Source organism: Populus alba, chromosome 3 (assembly GCF_005239225.2).
Source record: "Populus alba chromosome 3, ASM523922v2, whole genome shotgun sequence".
NCBI classification, from domain to species: Eukaryota; Viridiplantae; Streptophyta; class Magnoliopsida; order Malpighiales; family Salicaceae; genus Populus; species Populus alba.
The window spans coordinates 17,921,534-17,947,453 of NC_133286.1; the positions used below are offsets into that span (position 1 = coordinate 17,921,534).

General features: G+C 32.1%; 1 protein-coding gene across 7 annotated transcripts; it reads left to right on the forward strand.

The window, feature by feature from the left end:
* The first annotated feature begins 5,841 nt into the window (after positions 1-5,841).
* LOC118054370 (membrane-bound transcription factor site-2 protease homolog) lies at positions 5,842-11,452 on the forward strand. Of its 7 annotated transcripts, none has more exons than XR_004688510.2 (10): positions 5,846-6,167; positions 6,276-6,365; positions 6,440-6,543; positions 6,860-7,007; positions 7,198-7,278; positions 7,383-7,844; positions 8,077-8,400; positions 9,702-9,870; positions 10,424-10,808; positions 10,945-11,452. XR_004688510.2 is itself a non-coding variant. In XM_035065928.2 (9 exons), exons 1-8 carry the CDS (start codon positions 5,919-5,921, stop codon positions 9,861-9,863), a joined length of 1,620 nt encoding a protein of 539 aa, XP_034921819.1. In that variant the 5' UTR covers positions 5,846-5,918; the 3' UTR covers positions 9,864-9,870; positions 10,424-10,838. The 7 variants fall into 7 exon arrangements, 2 of the variants coding, with proteins under 2 accessions (XP_073264330.1, XP_034921819.1); XR_004688511.2 differs by having other exon boundaries at positions 10,948-11,452; XR_004688512.2 differs by having other exon boundaries at positions 11,021-11,452.
* The last annotated feature ends 14,468 nt before the right edge of the window (positions 11,453-25,920 follow it).

The window sequence follows — 25,920 nt, forward strand, 5'->3', positions numbered from 1 at the left end:
ATTAAAATGAGTTTCATTTATGGGGTTGACAAATGCAAAACGTAATTAGAGGGTGATTTTATTTTTTTAGGGCAACTTTGGAGGCAAATTTATAACGATGCATTTGTTTTGGTAAATTGAAGACGTTCCTAAACAATGACCTAATTTACATTAATTTGATACAATTAGGGGCACCATCTAACTCATGACAATGGAACGGGTTTTTTTTAATATGTATTCGGATTTAATTTAATGTTTTAATTGCAAATTGACTGTCCTTGAGAATTTCCTTTTTTATGTTGTTTTTGGTGTTGTGTTAGTTTGAACTAGCACGCGGAATAGATTAAAAGTTAAATTTAGAGTAAAAAATAACATGTAAGCGTCGTTGATTTTTATTTTTTTGTATTCAATAAAATTAATTGATTGTTTTAGGTGCTAATAAAGGCTAAAACAAATAGCTAATGATAACTAAAGAGTACTAAGATATTAAGTGAAATTATAATTTTGCACCGTATTATACTATTTAATATTTTTATTTAATTATACACTTAAATTTTTATATAAAAAAAAATAAAATTGAAACAAAATAACTTGTTAACAAAGTTCCTTTGCTTTATTTATTTATTATTATTATTGATTTGACTTTACTCAATGATGTAGTCCCTTATATGATCTAATTTCAAATTCGTTCATGTTGAAGTTAATTTGGTGTAGTGTGTTCAATCTAGTAGGCCCAAGCATAATCAAGATGTCCATTTCAAAATATATTTTTTTAAAAAATTTAAGCTGTCATTTTATTTTATTTTTCTATAAATTTTTAAAATGATATCATTTTTTATTAATATGGATTAACCTGCTAAACTTAGCACATAGGTCAAGGGCTTGACTAGTCTAATAATATTTTTTTTTTAAGTCAAGTTTATAATCTAATTATATGTTTATAAAGATAGATACACATGTGAAAGGAATTGTATTAAATGTCAAGAAAAAAAATATATTATATAAGAACACGTAAAAAGAACACTTGTTAATATGTTGTAATCCTATTAAAAACAAGTAGGAATTGACTCATACCCTATCAAATAATATCCGAATAAATTTTTTAGTTAATCTATGTCATAACTCAATTTTGGAGCCTCCAAATTTATTTTATAAAAAAAATATATTTTTATTTCTATTAAAAAATTCAAAAATATTTTCAGGACATGAGAAAATGAACTTTCGAGTTGCTAAAGACCAAAATACCAGAAGAATAGCCAGATTGAAATGTTTTGACATGATGAGATGAAGAAATGAAAAAAATTAAGGTTGAAATCCAAATTTTACCAAAATCAAAAAAATTAATTAAGTCTAAAGACTTAATTAAACTTCTAACATATTTAGTTGACTTATTTAAAGATTTAATTGAAGAAAAATTAAGTTTGAAAGTCAATTAGACAAACATTGAAAGAATTAATTAAATCAAAAGACTTAACTTCTAAGGAGTTTTGTGATTCAATCAACGACTCAATTGAATAAAAATCAAGTGTGGAAGCCTAATTTGGATTAATTCACAAAGATTGAAAGATTAGGGACATAATTAAGACTTTGAAAAGCTAAATTGGTGAAATCAGGGGCTTAATTAAAATAAATCTACAATATAAAGTTTAATTGAAAACCACATTGAAGAAATACGAAACCAAAAACCACTTTGTAAAAAGTGCTAAAATATGAGGGTCCAATTGAGTGAAAAAATTAATATATAAGTTTATAATCCTTGATATTGAAAAAAATAAAATAATTTTTTTGGTGTTTTTGAAAAATAAATCAAGTTCTCATGATTTAATAAATTAGTTATTAAAACCAAAAATACATATAAAAATATCAACAAAACTATTTTTCTTGAATTTTGGTATTTTTAAAAGATGCTCTCTCTCTCTCTCTCTCTCTCTCTCTCTCTCTCTATATATATATATATATATATATATATATATATATATATATATATTGCTTCTTTTTTTTTGTATTTTATTTTTGAGAAACTTAGTCATATGTAATAAAAATATTTAAATATATTTTTTTAGGAAATTTTATTATTTTAACAAAAAAAAGTAATTTATGTCAAAAAACACCTCGAGTAAATGTTATAATTTTAAATATTAAATATGAAAAGATTAAAAAAAAATGGAGAACTTAAAATTAATTGCAAAATTATGTTTCAAAACTTTGAAAATTTATTAAAATTAGATTAAAAACATGCTTGGCAAAACACTAAAAAAAAAAAAACATAATTACAAGGCTTGAAAATTTTGTTGGGACATATTTGCCAAACAAGCCTACGACCCTAAAATTACATTTTTCTTTGACAAATTTCTGTAAAGCCAAACATTGCCTAAGCTTCTTGTAGGCTCAACTCAAACTGCTGGAAGGATGAACTGCCATGGCTACTATTGAAAAAAAAACCCTTCACTGTTCTCTCGGTATAGGACGTTGGATGCTGTTGCTGGAAGGAAAGGAAGGCTTCCAATGGCTCTAACACTGCAGTTGAGAAAAGGTGTGGCTGAGGAACACCTGCTGCCGCTGCATCAATGGAAAAAAAATGGAAAATCAAGAATGCTGGAACTTAGGCCTCTTGTTGCTGCATGCTCACGGTTTGAACTAAAAGACAACCCGCGGTTGAAGAAAAAGCTACTGCTCATGATTGGAAAATCTGCTGCTGGAGGAGTGCATGCTGGACTGGAGAAACCTCACATTAAATGGAGGCTGAAACCTAGGACCTGCTACTGAACTGAGAAGGTAAAGATCTTGCAGCTGCCACTGGATTGAGAAGGTGAAGATCTTGCTGAAACTGGTGTGGCTTGTGGTGAAGCAATCGGCTTGTGCTGTATTCGTTGCTGGACTGAGCTGTGCTGTCCGTGTAGAAGATGGCGCTGCTGTTGTTCACATTGAGGACTGAGTTGTTGCAAAAGGAGTAAGTTCGTTGTGGCTTCTGGTTCTTCGCTGCTGCTTCTTCAAACTGCTGGTGTTGGAGATCAAACCAAGCTTCTGTTCTCGTCTTGGAATGGATCTCTTGTGGTTAGCTGAAACTTTGCTGGTGTAGCTCTCGTCCACAACGCTGGTGCAAAGGAGAGGAAGTGTTGTGTGCTACTGTTCGCTTTGGAGAAATTGCTGGATGTAACTGGAAGAGGTCACTGCTGACCACAGCGGCTGGAAGTGTAGCTTGTTCACGGTGGAATGAAGGCTGAGAAGAAAGAAGTTGGCTTCTGCTACTGTGCTTGCTAGAAGAGTTAATTAATTTGCATTCTCTTCCCCCTCTCAAGATGTCACGTCTTCTTCCTTGTTCGGAAAGTGAGGGTGATGACGGTTTTTTAGTTGGTTTTTGGCTAAGATTGTTGGTTGGAGAAGGCTGTTTTAGGGTTATAGATGGAGATAAAGAACTCGATGTTGAGTAATAGATCATAACTATTCATTAAAGCTAAGAACAAAAATTTAACCGACATTGAAAGACTCAAGGTTGTTTTTGCAGCAGGGCAATATTGAGTAGTGTTTTTGAAAGAGAACAGGCAGGCTTTTTAAATGCAAGAAGACATATAATTTTAGCTTAGAGTGAAGTACTGCAAATACAAATTATAGTTTGGAAAAAAATTTGTGTGGTATGATGAAGAGACGGGGAAGAGATTATGGCTGAAAGGTGGGCATTTAAACATGTTTTTTCTTTTGTTTTTGTGGAAGAAGACAATTAAACAGTGAAATCATGATCTTTTTTAATTTGATCCTTGAATCTTTTTCACTTTACAATAAAAGCTCTTAGTCAGCCCATTTTGGATTCCTTATAATTCACCCTTAGCCTTCTTTTGGATTTCATCATCCTTCCTTGTTAAAAATTTAATCATATTTTGAATTAAATTTTATTGTAAAAATAAAAAAAATAAATTTAACACAAAAAAACAAATAAAAAGATTCAATATAACTCAGGTTATTTTTATAAAAATTAGTGAAAAATTCTATAAAAATAAAATAAAAAAATAATGGAACTCAATCTTTAACTAAATCAAATATTAAATGATGAAATTAAAAAAAATATAAGTTTTTTAAAAAAATGAACTTGAACGAATCTCCTAATATGTTGACATTTCAAATTCACAACCTATTAAATCATTGATGTAGGCTTAATCAAGAAGTTATTCGATTCAATGTTAACTTTTCAAAGTAAAAAAATAACAATAAAAAATAAAGAATGATGAAATCATAAAAAAAATGAATGGTGATGAAATTATAAAAAAAATCAATTTTGAAAATAATCTTAAACAAAATAAATAGTAATAAAAAGAATGAGATCAAATTTAACAAATTAAAGAAAATTAAAGAATGATGAATTTTTTATTTAGTTTTATAAAAACAACTCAAATGAAAAAATATTAATTAAAAAAATAAAAAATTAAATTTTTAAAATTAAAATTAAAAGGTTACTGTGAAATTTTAAAAGGATAGATGTAAAAATTAAGGAAGATAGAGAAAAATAAAAGGCAAATTAATGCCAAACCGGAAGAAATTATGCCACACAAGCTGTGCAAAAAGTTGTGACAAATTGAAAAGTACCAAAGAAGGGTTGTTTTTGGTTGTCACAAGCCTCATCGCTTAAGAGTGTGTTTAGTATTGCGGTAGCTGTTGTGGTTGTGGTTTGAAAAAAGTTGTTTTATAAAAAGTACTTTTAGTTAAGGTTGGTTTGAAAAAATAGGTGTTTGGTTAAAATTGTGTTTGAAATTGAGGTTGAAGAAAAAATATTTAATGTGTTTGGTTAAGAATGCTTTTGAAATTGAGGTTATAAAATAATTTAAAAATATATATTAATATTAATATTAATGGTTTTAAATTTAAATATTGTAGAATTAATTACTCCTATTACATCATAAAATAAAAAATATTTTTTATTATTCCATTAAACTATTTATAATTTCATTACATACAAAATTCATCCGATAAGAACTACAGTTTTCATAATTTTTTGAGCGTAGATAAAAAATATTATCAGGTATAAAATTGATATTACAGTGCGATAAATTCACTTTATACTAATGTTTTTTTTTTAAATGTTAAAAAAATTAACACTGAAAAAAAAAAATTCACGTGAACAGTGCAATTCTTGCACTGTTTACATACTCCACTGTTCAGTGGAGGTGCATGATACACTTATGAACAGTGTATCATGGTTGGATTTCCCGAAAGCAATATTTTTATGCTTTTCATCTTCCTGCGTTTCTCACGCGATTTGGATGTGGGACCATGCAAAGCAGCTTTTTTTGTTAACCAAACATTTGTTTCCTGTGTTTTTGAAAAAACGCAACTTCTAACACGTAACCAAACGGGCTCTAAATATTGAAGGATGACTTGCTTGCTAACATATTCAACACGCGTGTCAATAATTATATATATATATATATATATATTAAAATATTAAATTGTCTCTAAGACCATGATAATAAAAAAGACATAAAACATAATGAAAGTACAAATAAAACTCTAGATACAAGGTAATTTTTTATTATTATTTTTAAGGACAACAAAACCATTATACTGTGAAGTGAAAAATAAAATATCAAAAAAGCTTTTAGATCCAAGTAAAATATTTTTTTGCTTGAAAAAATAATTAACTAATCGTGACATAAAAAAATATGACCGATTAATTTTAAAATAATCAATGCATCTTGTAAAATGATCTAATTATCTCCAATAGACAGTTTAGTTTTTGTAGAAATATAAAATAATAATTTTACTATTTTAACCTGCAATGAATTTTTACTGTGTTTTGTTTTTTCCGCTGGTTTTAGGTTAATGTTAATTTTCTACTTGGGCTTCATACACATGTGGGCTCAAAGTGAAAAACACACTAATATTTCAAGAAGTTTCCTCGATCGACAGAAGCAGTGCCGAGGAGGCGAGAGAACGGTTAGCTAACGCCAATGGACGAGAGGCGATGGAGAAGACATGGGAGGGGACAAGCACAAACTTCGTTACTTCCTTTACGGACACCAACACGACCACCTCGTACTACTTTATCCAACACAGTATCTTGCTGCTACTGCGATTACAAAATTTCTGCCTTAAACACCCCTCTCTATCATTTTGGACGGAAACAAGCCAAGTCGTTAAAGATTTGGTTTTCAATCGGCGTCGGCTTTAGCCTAACTGCACTCCTTGGAGTCACTTTGGTATTATACTATTAAACGCGATAATCCTCAATTCTTTAATCACTCCTAACCTGCAACATGATCATACCTTTTCTTTTCTTCTATTTTTGTGATGATGGGAATTGGCAGATTCTTGTATGGGAATTAGGAAACATTTTGCACCTATTCCACGGAAGCAGCGATCTTTCGAGTTCTTTACTATTTGGGTTTTCTCCTCAGGTTAGCTAGTAGCAACTGGTTTTTGTTTGACATATATATATATTGAGGTTCGTAGCTGCTTTACTTGAATGCAGGTGTATGGTTCGAGATTATCTGTTGCGGATGCTGGATATTTGTTGCTTTCTACTTTGATTTCTGTATCAGTGCACGAGTTCGGGCATTCCATCGCGGCTGCAAGGTCACTTTTCTCTGTTTTATTGTTCTCTAATCAGTCTCACACTCTCATTGAAAGTTAAAATAGATCCAATGAAGCCTCTGTAATCACCAAAAGTTAGCAAATAAAGCAGAAAAATAATATCTACATGTTTGAACTGGCCAAGTATCTAGTCTTGGAATCAGAACTCAAATGTTTCTTGTATTTATTTGCATATGTGACTGATTAATAAAGGATAGTGAAAGTGGATAAATTTATGAATCTCAAATTTTAGATTTGAATATGCAGAAGGCTAGATTCTCATGCTTGGTACTGTAGGCACCTTTTCATCCGGAAGCAGTGAGGGCATACCGACGGAGTACATTGCTATTTTCCTTGCAGTTCTGTTTCCTGGTGCTCTGGTTGCTTTGAATTATGAGTTGCTTGAGGAGCTACAACCATTTACTGCACTTCGTGTGTACTGTGCTGGTGTTTGGCATAACGCTGTGGTATGCTTACTTTGTATTATGATTATCATATTTTTTTTTACATGCAATTATCTGGGTATAGTATTGTTCATCGAGACATTGCTTAGCAAGATTTCATAACCTTTTTTTTATTTAATTTAACAACTGTTTTTTTCATGCTATATCTAATTGACACATATGACATGGTTTCATAACTTAAAAATCGCTGTAGTGTTGTGCAGTTTGTGCACTGGTGTTATTCCTCCTGCCCTTGATCTTGTCTCCCTTTTACATACATGGTGAAAGCCCCATGGTATGATACAGACATCTTTACTGGATTACATAATATACGATGGTGTGTATGCACACGCAATTTTCCTTCCCACTTATAGCATATGTACTGATTACTTGGAATAGGTTTTGGATGTACCTTCTACCTCTCCTTTGTCTGGCTATCTGTCTCCTGGGGATGCAATTGTATCTTTGGATGGAAAACGCATCCATAATGATCGGGAATGGATGGAGACCACTGCTTTAATAGATGAACAGACACTTCAAAGTTCAAATCTCTCAAAAAGTTTTGAAGGTCTTGCGATAGTTCATCAAATGAAGGGTTACTGTGTCCCTACTTCTGTGATAGAAGAAAGCAATGAGATGCTTTTCATAGAAAATCAATCTGCCTGTCCTGATGACCTTACTGAATTTGTAGCTGTTCAATGCTTCAATTCAAGCAAATCAGATAATGTCAATATTGAAGATGGTATAAGCCAAAGACAGAGGAGGCACTGCTTGAATGCTAAGGATGTTGTCAAGCTTAATAAATGTGGTGATGGTTGGGTTACAGAGATAACCAAAGGAAGTAGTTGCTTGTGTTCACAGGTACACATTAGACATTTTCCAGCATTACCTGAATCAAAACCCTTTGAGGTCAACCATTGATGTCATAATATCTATAGCTGGATTTTCTTATTGGTTTAACTTATTTTCTTAATGGCCACTGTGTGGTACGAAATTGCACAATGTCATTGCCTTTGTTTATCATGTTAGTTTGAAAGAAGATGTAGTAGTTTAATTTTAACTGCAACTGCGTTCATTTTGGCATTGCCTTTAGGAGGAGTACTGCTTAAACCCTGTTCCACTTCCAGGGTCAATATGGGTTGAGATCACCTTTGCAAGCCCTTATTCTCCAGAATGCCTGCAACCTGGAAGAAATTCATTTCCAGCTTCTGGAGCTTCAGACTTTTCAGAGCATAAATGTGGTGGGACTTTTGTTTTTGTTGGTGATCTGATCTCGATGGCACATTCAGTTAGGTTAACAGCATATCAACCTCGTTGGGGATTTTCTTTCAGTGCACATCTTCCTAACATTCTGGAAAAGAGCTTAATGTATACATTCCATGTCTCTCTTACCCTAGCCCTCCTCAACAGTTTGCCGGTAATTTCTTGCCATTTTAAATTTTGTTTCAAGTGCTTAAGCTGAGTAGCTTTCGTGTGTACCAGGGGGGTTGGTTTGGTGGCCCATTATGCCTTGATGCATGTGAATATAAATAAGATATCCATAAGTACAAGTATGGAAAGTTAATTTGAGGTCATTTGATTCACATACCAACTATCCATAACCTTGAAGTCTGTAGAGCTGAGTTACTTTATCTAAAAGAAACTTTTGTGCTATCCAATAATTTCAATCTGACAGGTGACTGCATAAGCTTTTCTAAGGGATAAAATCAAAGGTTTGTGGGCAGTAAGGTTTGTGGACCTACTGCAACTTGTCTTTGATCCTCAATTTATATAGAAGCAATGTTCTGCTTTGCATAAGTAACACCTAAGGACAGAGAAGGGGATGAATTAGAAGAAGCATGGGAGGAGGGCAGGTATCAGTGGGATGCATTGCAAGTGACAGGTGAGGGAGGAACAGGCATTAGGCGGCATGCATGTGCCTAGAGATGTGGAACTTGCAAAGAGAGAGCAAGGGTATATAGCGAGGGGATTCTGAAAGATAGTTTTTTTTATTGATGTTATAGTTTTTCATGTTCATATGTGTTCTGATTAGAAAACATGTCCTGCATAATTGACCAGAAGATAACACAAACTTAGGGGAAGTTGGTTTCAGCTCTTTCATATATATTCAAGTGTTAAGTTACAATCTGATATACTTGATGCAAGAGATAAATACAGGTAGGGAGCTATTTATCTTTACCCACAACACGAACTGTGATAGGGATTATCTTTAGTTAGACTTCTGTTATCAGTATCCTTAGCATGCTTAGCAGCTTCTGCTTCCCCTTTGCTAAGTACATCTGCTTGCTGCCCTAATATGCATATAAGAGCTTTACACAATAAAACTACTTGGTCTAACCAAGTTGGCAATGAGTCTACTCAACTAATAAAAACTTCCATGCATTACCTGCTTCTTCTGCCACATCCCACTAATGCATTCTTCAACTCTACCTCAATGCCTCAACTTCCCATGTAGAGTAAGAACCTGCTACATGTACTAAACCATGTGGTGTCCTATAGTTTGAGTGTTGAGAAGAGTGATGGAATTTTGAAATGCAATTATACGCATTGTTGCTAAAGGCAATTACTTGACAAAATGCTTCTTCTAATAGGTTTTGTGTGCATGTGTATGCGTGATGTTATCATGATTATCTTTAGGAAGTGGGATTTGGAGACTATTCTGATGAAAAGACTTCTTGGTGCTCATAAAGTTTTCAGTATTAAAACATACTATTGTAGGTATACTTTTTGGATGGGGAATCAATTTTGGAGGTAGCCCTCTGCCACTTCACATCATTGAGCCCAAGAAAAAGGGCAAAAGTTATGCGAGCCTGTCTTTTAGGAGGGACTCTTCTTTCCACTCTATCCTTTATGAGGATCTTCTTCATCAATTTTTGGTAATTAACAGGTAAGCAGTACTAATGCTGATTTTCAAAGAATACTTGTGCTTTGCTTCTGATTATTTGTTGGCCTTCATGATTTTTGAACTGCCGTTACAAGGTTTAGGAGGTTACAAGCTTGAGTTATCCTATATATGGAGAATATCTGCTACCCCCTTCGGGCTATGTTTGGCTTTGTAGAAATATAGGTTGTAACAGACTCTTGTTATAAACATAAGTTCATGGTTTAGATGTTCTTGTCAATGCACGCTTTCCTTTCAAATGAAACATCAATGTTTTTCTTGTATAAAATTTTTCCCGTCTACTCTAGAAACAAAGGAAACAGACCAAACAGCAACCTTCGGCTCTGCTTGATTTTGGCCATTGCCTGACTGATATCCAAATTTACAGAGCAAATGTGTTAATAGGTTTTAGTTAATTTTAAGTGATAGCGGTTAGCCAGTTAAGAGTAAGCTTTTAGTTTTCAGTAAACTTGAACAAATAAGATGTTCATAGGAGTGTAAACGACATTGATAAACCCAACTAATATAGCCCTTTTCATGGTGGTACTGTTGCGTGCAGGTCATCTAAACTTGCGGATCAGAATCCATGGAGAGCATGCTCTGAAAATATAAAAGAACCCTCTGGCCACAAGTGTTGGATGCTACGCATCCAAATCAATTTCTCTTGCTGCTTAATCACCCATTTCTTCCATTCTAGTAGGAAACATCAAGGTTGGCGCTGTTATCATTGATTTTTGCTGGATATGGGGTTAGCTTGTGAGCTAGAGAAAAGATAGAAAAAGGGATCTTTTGACATTCTATATTGCATAGCGGGGATATATGAAAAATGACTGTATGATCTGGCTCATCACTGTGCTGCTCTGAACTCTCCTTTCTCTACAGCAAGAAGAGAACAGAAAATATGATTCAACGCTGATGAATATTTAATAGGATGTTCTTGTGAGGTTTGTTAATAGCATCCCTGTTTTCTTATATTTTCTGAGTGGGATTTTGAAAAATGTTCCATTGATTTTGATGCATGATATGTAGTATCTATAACTTGGATTTTTACCACGTGAGATAATACTGCTGTGTGTCCAGAAGGATGATGGAATCATACTGGCTGCGTGCTTGACCATGGACATCTGCCTGAAAGAAATCCTGTTTCTTATTACAGTACTGTTAAAACTGGACCGTGGCATTGGAGACAAAGCTACACGTCGTAGGGAGGCTGAACTCGGCCCATGTTAACTCCTAGGACGACAATAGCTCCAATTCCGCTACTTAAGCCTGTGGGCCTTTAATGATGAAAGATTATATGCCCTAAAAACTGGAAGGCCTTGTTTCTCAAGTCCACTCAGCCCGGAAGGAACCAATACCATCAAGCGATGAGTTGACCTTGGTGTGGTAAGTGCTCCCTCAGTCTTCGGTGGACATTAGTCTCAGATTTTTCTGCGCGTCCTATGATAAGGGTATGTTTAAGCCTACTACTACTATTATTATTATATTACACAGTGTTTTACTGTGCATGCACAGAGTGCAATCCACGGTATAATTACTATTTTGCCATTCAAAAACCAAAGGATGGAGCACACGCTCAAGGTTAAAATAGTATTTTCACACTTTATTGCATAGTGTGACCAGGGTTACCAGGATCAGTTAGTTTTATATATATATATATATATATATATATATATATATATATATATCGCCCTCGGCGTAGCTAGGGTCAAAATATCTAGTTGAAATAATTTTGGGTCACTGAGCAAGATTTCCTCCATATTGTCTATTCTTTTCATGCTTTTGACTTTCGGGCTGTGCATGCATACTCGGTGCCGGTCTGGGCTAGATGGTTGAATATCCAATATCCACACTCAAAACCAAACTTCCAGATGCCCACTGTTTTTTTACCTTTGTGGACCAAGTCATGCATCCTTGGCTACGACTTTCGAACTATGTGGGAGCCAGATTCTGGGTTGAAAATCAAATTTGACTACAATGATCTTCACCTTATTGGTATCAAGCAAAAGGAAAAGCGAAATGACTAACATGAGAGTCGATTGAGAAACTTGAAAAGTCTAGCGAGATAATTAACCTGTAGCATGCAATGACTAGATTTGTTTTTCTAGAACATGAAGATCTCCTAGAGAATCGCCTTACCCACCGCACAAAGCATCTTTATACTTTCCCGGCTTCCTTAAAATATTAATGTGTCTCGAGATCTTGACTCCTCACATCGCCCCAAGTAGCAAGAATACAAACCTCCTGGTGTTTCGAACTACTTGCGTCTGCCCGTTACAGGAAAATCAAAGCGTGAAAAATTGTGTGCCATAAATTTCTGCATTGTACGTTATAAATAATTTGCGCCACAGTATTCCTTCCCGTGAAGGTGACCACGTACCTTGATGTCAGCGGACATATCCAGAATTCGCTTTCCCTCCTTTTCCTTTTGAGGAAATTATCCCTGTTAGGTCTCTGTCGTTTATATTTTCTCTCTACATGAAGGATGGTAGATTCTTCAAGAATCATGAAGGCATGTGCTCCTCTCCGTTCAAACCATGTCGTCGCCCTCAATGGTGAGGAAGGGTCCTTTTCAGCAATCAGAGAGTGAAAGGCCCGGTATCTGGATAAAATACTTCCACTTGCAGCGCTCTCTGTATGCATGTGAAAGCCCTTTGAATCTATGCAAAAGTTCTTGCCCCGCTGATTAATATTTAATGTATATTCTATCTCTCAACGAACAGAATTCTTCAAAAAAAAATTGCACCTAATCCTAACTGCCGACTCCAGATCGAGCGTTGATTGGAAGTGTCTTTCAACGTCTGTAAAAACTTAAATGTTTTATAATAGGGTTATCGGATTTGGTGTAGGACCCCGCCTGACAATCCTTGCATTAGGGTTCTCTAAACAAATATTTACTAATGACCGCAACACAACATTGACTGGATGATGTTGTTGTCCCATATATGAAGTATAGAGAGTTATCAGAATCCTTAACCATCAAGGGAGTTAATTACATTGAACGGTCAGTGGTCCTATGTTGCCACAAAGGGGGGCCTAAGTATGTCTCTTAAAGACCAATTACATGAAGAGACGTGAGTTTGGGTCTATTTCCAGTTTGAAGATAGGTATTGATCGATATTTCCTTTTCTTTTCTGCTCTAGTTGTATCGATAACTTGGAAGCAGAAACAAATGCCACTTCGGGGTTCGGATCCTTGTCCGATGCTGAAATTTGTTGGAGCGACACAATGATGCTGTGGCAATTGAGAGGAATATTATGAACGATCTTCCCTGTAACTTGAATGGTGTTTGGCTATAAGAGATCATGATTTTGTTGTGGCTCGCACAGTGGAGTGCAATGTAAAAGGGAAAGAGCAGAACAGTAGGTGATGAGTGATGAGTGAGGGGGTCCCTTGTGTTTTATAATGCCATTAATTTGTTGACACTTAACTGCCATAACTACCGGGAGGGGGAGGGGTTTTCGTCACATGGAAAACTGGGCTTTCACTTTCTTTGCTGACCCTCTCGTCTTCTCTCATCCGTTTGTCTTCCAGGCGCGCGCGCGCGCATGCATGTAGGGCAGCCCCTGCAAAATCATACTCTCCGTATGTAGGAGTTGCTTCCTTCTTGAAATGCCTCAAAATAATGAGTGAGGGGAAAGTACTGGAGATTGATTCATTTTATTTTATTTTTACTTTGTCTTCTTATTTTGGACGTGTGCTATTTGTAAATACTTTTAAACTATCTTACAAATGAAGAGAAAGAACACATTACGTACGCAATCATTTCTTTCAATCGATTCTTTGTTGTTGTTTATTAGTTTTAAATTAATTAGTTTAAATTCATCATTATATTTATATATTTACATGAACATATACATTGCTGAGAATCTGCATCTTTTTTGATATTCTATTAGTAATTTCATTGCTATTTTACAATTTTCTAGTAGTGATTAGTGCATTGTTCTTTGACATAGTGTGTTTTAATGTGTGTTTTTTCTAATTGAGAAAATGTCAAAATACAATGGGTTCTCGTTGAAAAACATATCAAAATACAATGGTTTATTAATGATTTTCCAACGTTTTGATACTCAAGAAATGGGGGAAAAAATGAAAAAGCAAACTCAAATCCCAATATTAGATATTAAAGATGATAACTTGACCCGAACATAATAAATATTGATTAGAACTAACTAAGTGGATGTAGTAGTTATTTTACTTAATAAGTAATTGATAATATATAAATATTCTTATAAAACAAAATCTTACCATACATATGCATGCAAAACAAACAAAATAAATCTGTTGATATACATTGTAATGAAACCAATGAATCTTATTAATCTTGTTTTTTGCACCGAACTGTGATTGCTACGTGAAATGCTTAAATATCACATTTAGATATAAGCTGCATCTCATATAGCCTCTGAAAGTTGATAAGGTATAAAACCCTCCACATGATCATGTCTTTCCATGCTTGAAGATCTTTTTCTTCTAAATATTTCTTTGATTTTTTTTATGCTTCTTTGAAATCATGCAATCTGGTTTGTAGAAAAATAATATTGGTTAAGATTACGAAAAATAAAATTTTAATTTTCTTAAAAAATATCACATTTTAAATTTATTATTTTCTAAAGGAGTTGTAATTTTTTTAAAACATCACATTTTGAATTCAAAATTTTATTTTTCATTGATAAACATCACTGTAGTTTTTTAATAATATTTTTTTCCATCAATAATTGTGTTTGTATTTGAACGTGGACTCCTTTGAATTTGATAGTAAACATTTTTTTAAGAACTCAAGGCCACATTCTGAATGTGGACTCCGATAGAATAATTAAAAGCTGCCCAACTACGTCCTCCAATTCAGACTCCCGCAGATAATTCATGTGATGTATGTTAATAATGTCACCTTTTCCTTTTTTCCTGTCACATGCACTGCTTTTATCTCTTGCATGTGTGTCTGTCGATACGGTCATGTAAGGACAAGCTCTATGGCCTACGCCCTATATCCTACGAACAAAATACAAATTTCCCTTTCTTCAAGGTCTAAGCTCAAAACAAAGTGCTCCTTGCCATTGTCTGTCTATATATATATATATATATATATATATATATATATGTCCCAGCTGCATGCATACATTCGCTTGCATTGCATATTATACACGCAGTGTTCCCAGATTAAACAAGCTTCACGTTCACGGGAGCCTTAACCCTACGATTCTGTAGGGGTTTGATGAAGAAAAAAAAGAGCATTTTCAATCTGCTATTAGAGTGTGCATGGATATGATTCTAAATTTATTAATTTTATGATTAAATCTACTGTTTTAATTGTATTTTGTGATCAAGACATATAAATTGCCATGTGTTAATATTGACTAATAATACTTTATTGTCTGATATTAAACAATCAATAACTATGTTGTATGGACATGCTTTTTTTAGATTTCAAAATCATATAAAATACAGACATATTATTTTGATTATATTTATTAACTTACTTTAACAATTATAAAATATATTTTCTTAAACAAAAATAATAATTCCAGTTAAAAATATTATGATGACTAAGATAAATAAAAGATATGTTAAAAAATACTATTTTTATGAAAAAATTTCAAAACAACTATATATTTTAATTAATTAGAAGGAAAAACAAAGCATGTTGATCACAGATCGCTACTTAATTTTTAATTAATGAATGTTTCCACTTAATTAGAGCCTATTGTCAGAGGTCACAGGTAGAATTTCTACGAGAACGGTAAACGAACAGATGAGATAAAAAGGAGGAACATGAGGACCTCAAGAGAACCCACATGGCCGTTGTCTGCACAAAAGACCTCAAATCTTCAAATGTGGGGATAAGATTAGGTTCGGTAGGTGGAAAGTTCTATTTCACGCGCGCTCAATCGCTCTTCTACAACTGACCAACCATCAACCGCAGCCTGCCTTTTATTATTATATTTACTTGATTTTTAGTAACCAGTTCAATATTATTTTTCAATTTTTTAAATTAATTTTTATATATTTTTAAATCATTTTAATGCAATAGTATTATATATAATATATATATATATATATATATTATTTTGATGTATTTTTAAATAAAAAATACTGAAAAAATAACACCAACTAAACACTTAAAAAGATGGAAGTAATTGTAAAAAAACCTCTTTTAAATTGGTCAGTATGCTATAATTCTTCTAAATTGAAAGAATAGTCTTTCAAAATAGAAAGAATGAGAGTTGGGTCTTTACTCTTATGATCATTTGAAAATTAATAATTATTATAATAAAGTATTTGAATGGGTTAAGATTTTCAACTTAATTTGGTACGTCACTCTTCTTTTTATTCCTCTACCATTTCTCATTTTCTTTAATGCTTCATTGCGAGCTGATTTAACTTGTACAATCAGATCAGCATCAGCTATATAATTCCAGCTGGTGGAGGAAGATTGCCCAAAACCTATAAATTAATTAAGTTGATCAAAATAACGTGGTCAGAAAATCAAGCACATTTGCAAAATAACGTGGTGAGAAAATCAAGCACATTTGCAAATCATGTCAAGCACGGCATGCTTTATGTTCAAAGGCTGGCAGCGAAGACTATAGAGGCAGGCTGCGGTGTTGCTGACTGCGAACCACGCAAATCACCATCGTAATATATATATATATATATATATATATATATATATATATATATTCAAGGTCCATAGGCACAAGCTTAAAGCTTAGCTAATTATATGTTTTGATTAAGTCATTATATATATAATTTCTTCAACTTCATTTACTTTCATGATTTAAAAGGCTCGAAAGGAAACTGAAGTCTTCTGATCAGGCAAGTCATGACTGCATTTGTAAGCATGAAGAGGCAAACCGGAGAGCAAGAAATATAATTGACTAATATCGAAGACCTCTTGGAGGGTTCTCCCATTTCCAAAATACATGCCTTGACTTTAGGGCTTCAAACGCCTTAAATTGAGGGAGTACGTGCTACCGTTCCTTTTGAAGCCATGGAAATCGAAACCTAATTGGGCGCACGCGAAATCATTTGACAAAGTGTGAGACAAGATAGGGAAAGAGATATGTTTTTCAATTCTTTTCATCTATAAGGTAAAATATGATACCAGTGATTGTTTATGTTTTTTTTTAACCTTTATCATAAAACTAAGCTCCTTTTGTTTTTTATTTAAAATAAGACTAGTAAAAAAGCATGTTTGCTTTATCACAATAAGAATATTCAAAACATAAAAATTATTCAAAAAAATTTAATTTATTCAAGTTTAAATCTATAAGCATGCAAAACAAAAACTCATAAAAAACATGCTTTCAATGTAAATATAATAATAAAATTCTAGCATGTATACTTAAAATTTATTCAAACTTATAATTGATATCAATTCAACGTTAACATGTATACTAATAATAAAGATATTCATATTTCAATTAAATCAAAGGATGATACTTTTCAACATTAGCAATAAACTTTAGATCATTTTGAAAGAAAATCAAAGCATAAAAAATATAAGAAAAAAAAAATGAGGCAAGAAAAAATGTGTAAAAATATATACAAAAAACATATTCATCTTTTTTATATATATATATAGTGTATTTTTTAAGCTAAGAGATTAGAAAACTAATTATGGCAATAATTTGAATTAATTTCACAAAACCATAAAAATCTAACCAGAATGTTTGATTTGGCTATAAAACTGATTTTTAAGCTAAAGAACTGTTTAGATCTATAAAAAATGCTTTTAGAAGAAACTATTGAAGTTTAACTTTTAATTATAAAAAAAAATAATTTTTTGTGCTTTAAAACATTATTTTACAATAAATTTATACTTAGACTTAGGCCTCGACCTAGTTTAAAACATGAGCTGACATGTATATGGTTTTAAGTCCAAAACTTTTTGTTTATTTTTTATATGAATTATAATTTTTTTTTTTTAAATTAAATTTCACCAAAATACATCAACTAAAATTCTATAAAAACAATTATTTAGCAGATTGGATTGGGTTTCTTTTCTACCGTCATGTTTTGCTTGGTCATTTCATCACATGACATCTCTTCCGTTTGTCCTTCTCATTTCTCTTGCGCTTTGTTTGTTTGTTTTGTTTATTATTAATCTGGTGTATTTATATAAATAAAATATTCTTCAATATTTCCACACACATAATCAAGAAATATAACACGTGTCAATTACCATCATGCCACCGTGAAGGTCGTCAACGAAGGAAAAGGGAGGAGGACAAGCATATTTGTGGCAGTAACATGGCCGTGGGAGAAAATATTGAATGGTAATGATTGCAGAATTACTTATTATCTCTGGCTAGTTGAAAATAACGTGGGAGAATATACAGCAAGATTATTTTTTGCGTTCTTTAGCTCTCTCAATTTCTTTCTTCTAGTACAGAGCACATGAGGAGGAGGACAAAAAAGGCGAGCCAATAGCGGGAGTTGTTGGAACTCAGACCTAATCGAACCGTCTGTCCTGTTTTTTACTGTTTTCTTTTGATATTACTCGGTAACGTGGCGGTGAGAGCTTGTGCTTGGTGCCTGTTTGATGTACTGGGATTTGACGGTCCTCTTCACGATGGAATCGTTGTTGCTATAATGTTTTTGAAAATAAAATAAAAAAACAACTTGTGTTTCTTTTTTCCTTTTTAAACCGTCGAAGAATCAACAAGGTCTCTGTGAGTTTGTCTGGCCGTCCAAGTAAGAATTCCAACGTGGTTAGTATACAAAAAAGGTGGTAGTATTTATTTTTCTAATTTTCTAATTTCATTTTTATATGAAGAAACAAACTAGAGGAGTCTTCCAAGCCTAAAAAGATATTACTGCAAGACAAATGAGAAAAATAATCATCACTGTTTAGTGTGGAACACGAAAACGATCTCAAATAAAGGTAAAAGGAGAACAGACAATTCCAAACAACCAGCCATTCTTCCCCGTACCAACGAAATTTCGTGATAGCTATTTAAGATTCGAAGATCACATGAGATGAACAATGCTGTAATAAGACATGGAACAGCACAGATTTGTCGGCAAGACGTTGGGGGAAAATGGAACGGTCAGCCGTCAATCAACTGCAATTGGGGTCTACAATTAACCGACAAAAATGAGACGTGTTCCTAACGTGGCTAAACTGTCAAAAACCGACATTAACCGTGTCCTCGTTCTCTTCCATTTATTGTCTCTCGGCACGTAGCAAAACCTCGAGTCATGGGCACTGCTTAAAAAATAGACCCCCCCTACCATTATTTTCTCTTCTCGGTCCCGTCTTCCAAAACCTACTTCATAGTTTCTCTCCCTTCAAGTCACCGCAATGGTTGGGCCACCTCACCACCACCACCATCTCCTCCTGAGCACGACCTCTTTATTCAGGACCCATGTGTGTCAATGTGCATATGATCCTAGAATTATGTGTTTTAGTATCTTTTATTTATTTTCTTTTGGGTTTGGTATAGACACCGAAATATTATGAACAGATCAAGCGTACGTTCGGTAGACATATAATATTAACGGGGACACATATCATATTCTCAATAATGGGGTGTGCTGATTTATATTTATTTACTCTATCAATTATAATTATACCCAACACCTCCTTTTATTTACTCTATCAACTGTACTCTATCAACTATAATAATTAATATAGATGGGAAGAGCTGCTCTCATCATGCAATTCAAAACACATACAGCATTAAAAATATGTATTTTCTTAACTAGCTCTGAAACACTCGTCCATAAAAATTGCTGCATTAATTATATAAAACAAAACTATTTCTCTTGTTACTTCACAAGAAAACATGTATAACTAACAAATAGGTATATGTGTATGCACAATATATTAAATACACATTTATTTCTCTTGTATTTACGTTTTAAAAGTTTTTTTTTAAAAAAAAATTATTTTAATATAATTTAAAATAAAAAATATTTTAACAACTATCAGCCCTTGGGAAGAGAATTGATTCCCCTTGAGTCACGCGCGGATAATGAGAGCTAGTGTCCCCACAAAAGAAGTGGGTCAAAGCTAGAGCATGAACCATAAATTGCATTCTCCCCTGTTTGTCACATCGAAATGAATGATGGTCATCACTAACTATGTGTAATGATTTTACATGAAACGTGCATGAGGGAAATCCATCGGTTCTTGCATACAAGATTCCAAAGATCTAAGAAACCACCTTTGCACGTGAGATTTTCTTTTTTAAGAGAAAGCTAGCAAGCAAGAAGAAGCGAATCCACGTTAATTCTATCATAATTAGAAGGAAAACAAAACCTCTAACAAAGTCCATTAGCGTTCCATCGAAAAATATTAAAAAATTAACATTACTCAATTAAAACGAGCCAAAAAATTAAACAGAAAACAAAATAATCAACGACAGCATCGGTGCCATAATCATGCCAGTTTATTGCCATAAGCATAGTTTACTAGATGTGTCATTTAAATCAAATTCATCTGTTAAAAATATTAATTATGCTAATGTTCAGTTTAATGTGATACCTGCAGCAAGATGTTTTGCATACAAGTTAACGAGCAGAATAATGCTAATCATGTAACAAAATTAATTGAATTTCTTAGCATGCACATAAACTACTTATAGTAGTATCAAACTAGAAAGCATGGATTTTTTAAAACAAAGTAAATTATTATACTTACTTCAAAAATTTAACCTTAAAGGATGCAAAGAGATCTCAAATATATTTATTAACAGTATCCAATGACTATTTTTCAAACATCATCAACTTCAATTATAAAATTTAATTTATTGTACCGAGGATGTTGATATTTTGTTCAAAGGACCAATCCTATATCTAGTTGTTGCTCTGTTAGGATCAACTGGTCAAAAGGAGCAGCAAGAAGTCAGCAAACCTGCGAACTGTCACCCCAAAAAATCTCTATCAGAAAAGCATCGAAGGGTTTCTCCTAATCTAAACTCATACAGACATGGATAAAAGAAATTCTCGCTTAGCAACAGAGAAGAGAGTTCTTGTGTTTATATATAATGTACAGTATCTTAGGTACCGTTGGATTCCTTTTTTTAGAATAGAAAAGAAGGATAAAGTAGAGATAAAGGAGATAAAGACGGGGGAAAAAGAAGAAGATAAAAACAGAATTATATATTGTAGTGGTATATAAAAAATGATTGTTTTTATATCTTGTTTATTTATGGTAGGCAAAATAAAATAAAATATGAAAAAAAATATTTTACCTTTAATATGTATTATTATCAAACTTATATATTTTAAAAAATAATTAGATTTTTTTTCTTATTTTAGTTTATATTAAGTGTTAAAATTAATAATATTATAATAATTCTAGTTATAAAATCATGATTGATTTGATGGGTTGACTCGGAACCAGGCTCAACCTGGCAGGGGCGAAGCAAGAAAAAAAAATTAAGAAGGGCCAAATTAAAAGAATTATTTTAAAAGGGTTAAAATTTCAGTTATTTTACTACTAAAATTATAAATATTGACAAGGAAGGGGCTAGAAAAAAACATTTCCTTGCAAGAGCCAGCCAGCCCCCCGCACCTTGGGCTTTGAATGCTCCATGTTTTTTTTAAAAAAATATATAAGAATGACTGACTCGATGTAACCCAATCAAAAATCCAAGTTGGCCTAGATAAAATATGAGTAAAAAATCCTTTGATTTTTTTGAAGAAAATTTGTTGATCAAAACAATGTTGCTTTAATTATTTTAAAAAAATAAAAGATCAACCTGGTTGACCATCTCGACCCGTGACTCAATTTTACCACTTCTCTTTTCATGGTTAAGTTATATCCAAGAGTTTTTTTTTTTTTGTTTTTTTTTTTCTGAGTCACGAGGGTGTATTCAAACTTTTTGACTGATCTTTAATTGTTTGAAAACTTCATTGTAATATATACAAGTACCAATTCTTTATTGAAATATTTGGTTTGATTATATTACTCTCAATAACTTGTCTAAAACTAGACTATTTTTTAATACGATGAGAGGGAAGATGCGAGAAAATTAAATCCAAATCTAAAATTCTTCTTTCCTAATGGAGAAAAACAGAACATAGTCTCTGTATTTTTTTTTAAGTAAATAAGTACTTTAATCCCTTCACTGTTAAAATTAATTAAATAATCATTTGATAATATTTAATATCTAGTTTGATTAACAAAAACTAACGGATCGATCATCACTTCAATATATAGGAAAAAAATGTTAACAAAGGGGCCGAATTGTTAATTGATACGAGAATTGATATGGATTAAATTATATATTTCCGAGAAACGTATTAATTAAATCCCAAACCTCTGATTGACTATAGTTCGCTTAGTAATTTCATTATATCCTTAATAAAATTTTAAAAAATTCCCAATCAAGTTAGTGAAAAAAGGAGTGGGTAATCTAATCCATGAATAAATTACTGGAGATATAGAAATTAATGGTACCCAAAAACTCTCACTGAAATCAGTAATTAACATGAAAAATATAAAAATCACTGATCATATTAGTTCAATCAATTGGTTGTACATTATTTTTGAGACTTAGGCATCACCCACAACAAAATGATATGAACAATTAGATAGAAGCATGTTATTATTAAATGAAAATTTACCTCCAACAAATTATACAGATAGTCTAATAAATATTTTCATGAACTACTAGGACATAATTAGACTCAAAAGAAGGTATAGTCATGCTAGACTAACAGACTCGATTTTTTACAAGAGATTCTTGAAATCCAATTCCATTTAGGATTGGTGTTATCGATCCATTCACTAAATTGATTCCCTGAAACTAATGTTTTAAATTTTACTAATCCAATTCCATTTTGCTAATGTTTCTTATTTTTTTAATTTTCTTGTGTCATTTTAAATTTTATATTATTTTCTTTGTATACCAAGATATGATTCTACTACCTGGTATAAATTGATTTTTAACCCTTTTCACTCATAATTAAAAATTAAGAGTGTGTTTGACATTACAGTTAAAATATTGTTTGCTTAAAATATTTAAAAAATTGCTTAAAATTAATGTTTTTTGGTATTTATAGATATTTTTAATTCACTGATATTAATAATAAATTTTAAAATAAAAAATATTATTTTAATTTATTTATAAAAAAAATTAAAATACAATTATTACCGCATTTTCAAACCTGTCAGCAAGTAAATCTTGGCTGGCCTTTTTCCCTTTATATTTAGCTTATGTTGGTGGGCTTGGGCTAGGAGCATACTTGTCAATTCTAATTTTCCATGCTTGGTTACTGTCTTTCTGCTTCCGCGGCGTCAATTTCTAGCGACGTGTGCTACGAAAAACTAGGAATACATTTCTATAGACGAATAAATCTTAAATCATCAAGAGAAACTTACCAATATTCTTGCCCAGTAGTTTTCACACAAATTCTTCCCTTCAAAATATTTGACCACTGCTGGAATACATTTCTGCTGGTAACAACATTGATAAATTCTTTTTACCCCAAGATTTATGACCTTTTTTTTTTTTTTTTTGTTAAAAATGATTATCCTGAATACATGTATTTGGCCCACCATAACGCTTTCGGTTCTTACACTGGAAAAGGCATCTTGTTGATTATCGAGCATTGTTGAAGCTGAAATTTGTTACTGGGATCAATCCTTGTCTCTAGCCACTACTCATTGGGACTGACAGGTTCAAAGGAGCAGAAACGACGTCATAAAACATGCTTTTTACTATAATTTTATTGTTTTTATGTTTTAATTTTTTTTTTAATGTATTTAGATTGTTTTAATATATTGATGTGAAGAATAATTTTTTAAAAATAAAAAGTATTATTTAATACAACTTTTTACTGTAAGAATACCAAACTATCTCCAAGAAAAAAGAAAAGGAAAGAAGTTGGTTCGGACAGATTGACGCACAGTTACAGGTAGATAGAAAAGAGAAACGTGTTTAAAGCGAGTTAAATATTAATTTATTTTTTTAATAACAGTATTAATGGTGAAACGTGGATGTCTCTTTTTCACCGCGGTTGTCCCCAGGCAGAACTGTAGCATTCATCGCCTGCATAAGACATTGACTTGTTACTAATCTTACGTGGTGACATGTCAAACTGACGTGCTGACGTGGACATATTGTATGGGACCACAAGCAAGAATATCAACAAGAAATCCACACCAACCAAGTGCACGGACACCGACGATTACATCAAGAGGCTCGTCGATGCTCCACGTGTGATGGTGTTGGATCTTACTCTTTGCTTTGTTGTCAGCAGAATTAAGTCAAACATCCACACAACAACCATATTTATCAGAACCGGCCTAGCGGGATCCGAAGAAAATCAAACCTGAACGTGCAGTTTGTCAGGACAGATCTGGGTGACCTGTCAGACTAACCCCCGCAACTTATTAGAGATTTTTTTTTAAGAAACCAAAAATTTAATCTATAAATAATTAGATTAATATAATTTTTTTAGACGAAAGATATTTGATTGTGAGGTTGTTCAGCAATTTTTTCCCTTAACAAACAAAAATATCAATTCACAAAAACCTCGCCTGATACTCTTAGAGTTATAATATATATAGCCTATATATATAAATTATCTCTTATCCTTTTCAATTAATGAGATATTAATAATTATGCCAACAACAATCTTTATTTTTTTCGTTTTAAGACTGGAATATATTCACTGAAAAAAGTTGTAATATCTTATGAGGACAAGACAGTTTTGGTGGAGATTGAGTCATTTGGACAAGACAAGATTTCACCGTAAATTAAAGTTAAATTTAAGGGATTTAGAAAAATAAAATAAACAAACTTAAGAAAGATGTTGTAATTAATTAAGCAATTTGTCTATGTAATTCAGTTTCCTTTAGAGTTGTATTTACTATTTAGGGATGGGTGCTCCTCGAGCATTGAGAATCTTTTCGATCAATTTTTATATGTCAAAATTATAACATTTTTAAACTTGATCTTACGCATGTAGTTATCGATATCTAAACTAATATATATGTATTTATATAAAATAATAACAACCTTCTATAAAATAAATAAATGAATGAAAACCTAACTATATTGAATTAATCAAAATGGTTCAAACTTAAAAATGTGAGTGTATGGGCATGTGGGTATCATGTAATTAAGTTAACTTCCACAATAATATGTAATTGTTTAAAATGACTTGAAATAGACCCACGATCTCTTTTTTTATTTTTTTATTGATTGCATAAAAAAAGAGGAAAGGCTGGATTTAAATTAAAGAAATGATGAACACTTTTTACTTGCTTTTTATTTATTGATTAGTTTAGAGTCTAAACCTTCTTTAATTGGTAAATAAGACTAGAAGATTTTCTTTAAAAATAGATGATAATTAACAACAACAACAATAATAAAAATTTAAAATAATTGTGAACCATATTATATTATAATATTAAAATGAGACCTAAACAATAGACTTATCAATCTAATGACTCATGTGTATTAGATATCATATTATTTTTATTGATATTTAACGTCACTTGTTTTTAAACAATATTTAAATGTCTTGGTTGGAAAGAAATCTCTATATACTTCGAAATCTTTTCTTTCTACCTTCATTGTATTCTTCTTGGAGAATTTCTTCACTTAAAACTGATTTCTTTAGTACATTCTTACTTGTCCAGAAGCCTAAAACAAATACGCAGTTTATATTTGCATTAGCATTGTTAATTAAATTCTGTATTTTTTTTAAATGACAAAAGTGGAATCTGAATCCATGATACTAATTTTTTTTTTTAAAAAAAATTATCATCAAACAAAAAAGATATATGTTGGTATTTCTGAAAAAGTATAAACATAATAAACAAAGAATAAAAAAGTATTTATTAAAAAATATAAAAATAAATGTGTTTTTAGTATAGTTTTAAAGTAATTTTTTATAAATTCAAAGTATAAGATATAGAAAAAACAATAAACAAAGGGTACAAGTTTGTCTCTCCTCTCGTTATTAAAAAAATCCTCTCTCTACAGCTATAATATCAGCCGACAAATTGGCCCGGAAGGGTAAAAAAACTCGTTATCCGTAGTGGCCATATCTTGCTAGCTAGCTAGTTGCAATTGATATATGATGAAAAAT

Coding starts and splice junctions, on each gene's coding strand:
- LOC118054370 (XM_035065928.2), top strand. CDS start 5,919: ATGGACGAGAGGCGATGGAGAAGACATGGGAGGGGACAAGCACAAACT. Junction 6,168..6,275: donor CACTCCTTGGAGTCACTTTG/GTATTATACTAT, acceptor GGGAATTGGCAG/ATTCTTGTATGGGAATTAGG. Junction 6,366..6,439: donor TATTTGGGTTTTCTCCTCAG/GTTAGCTAGTAG, acceptor ACTTGAATGCAG/GTGTATGGTTCGAGATTATC.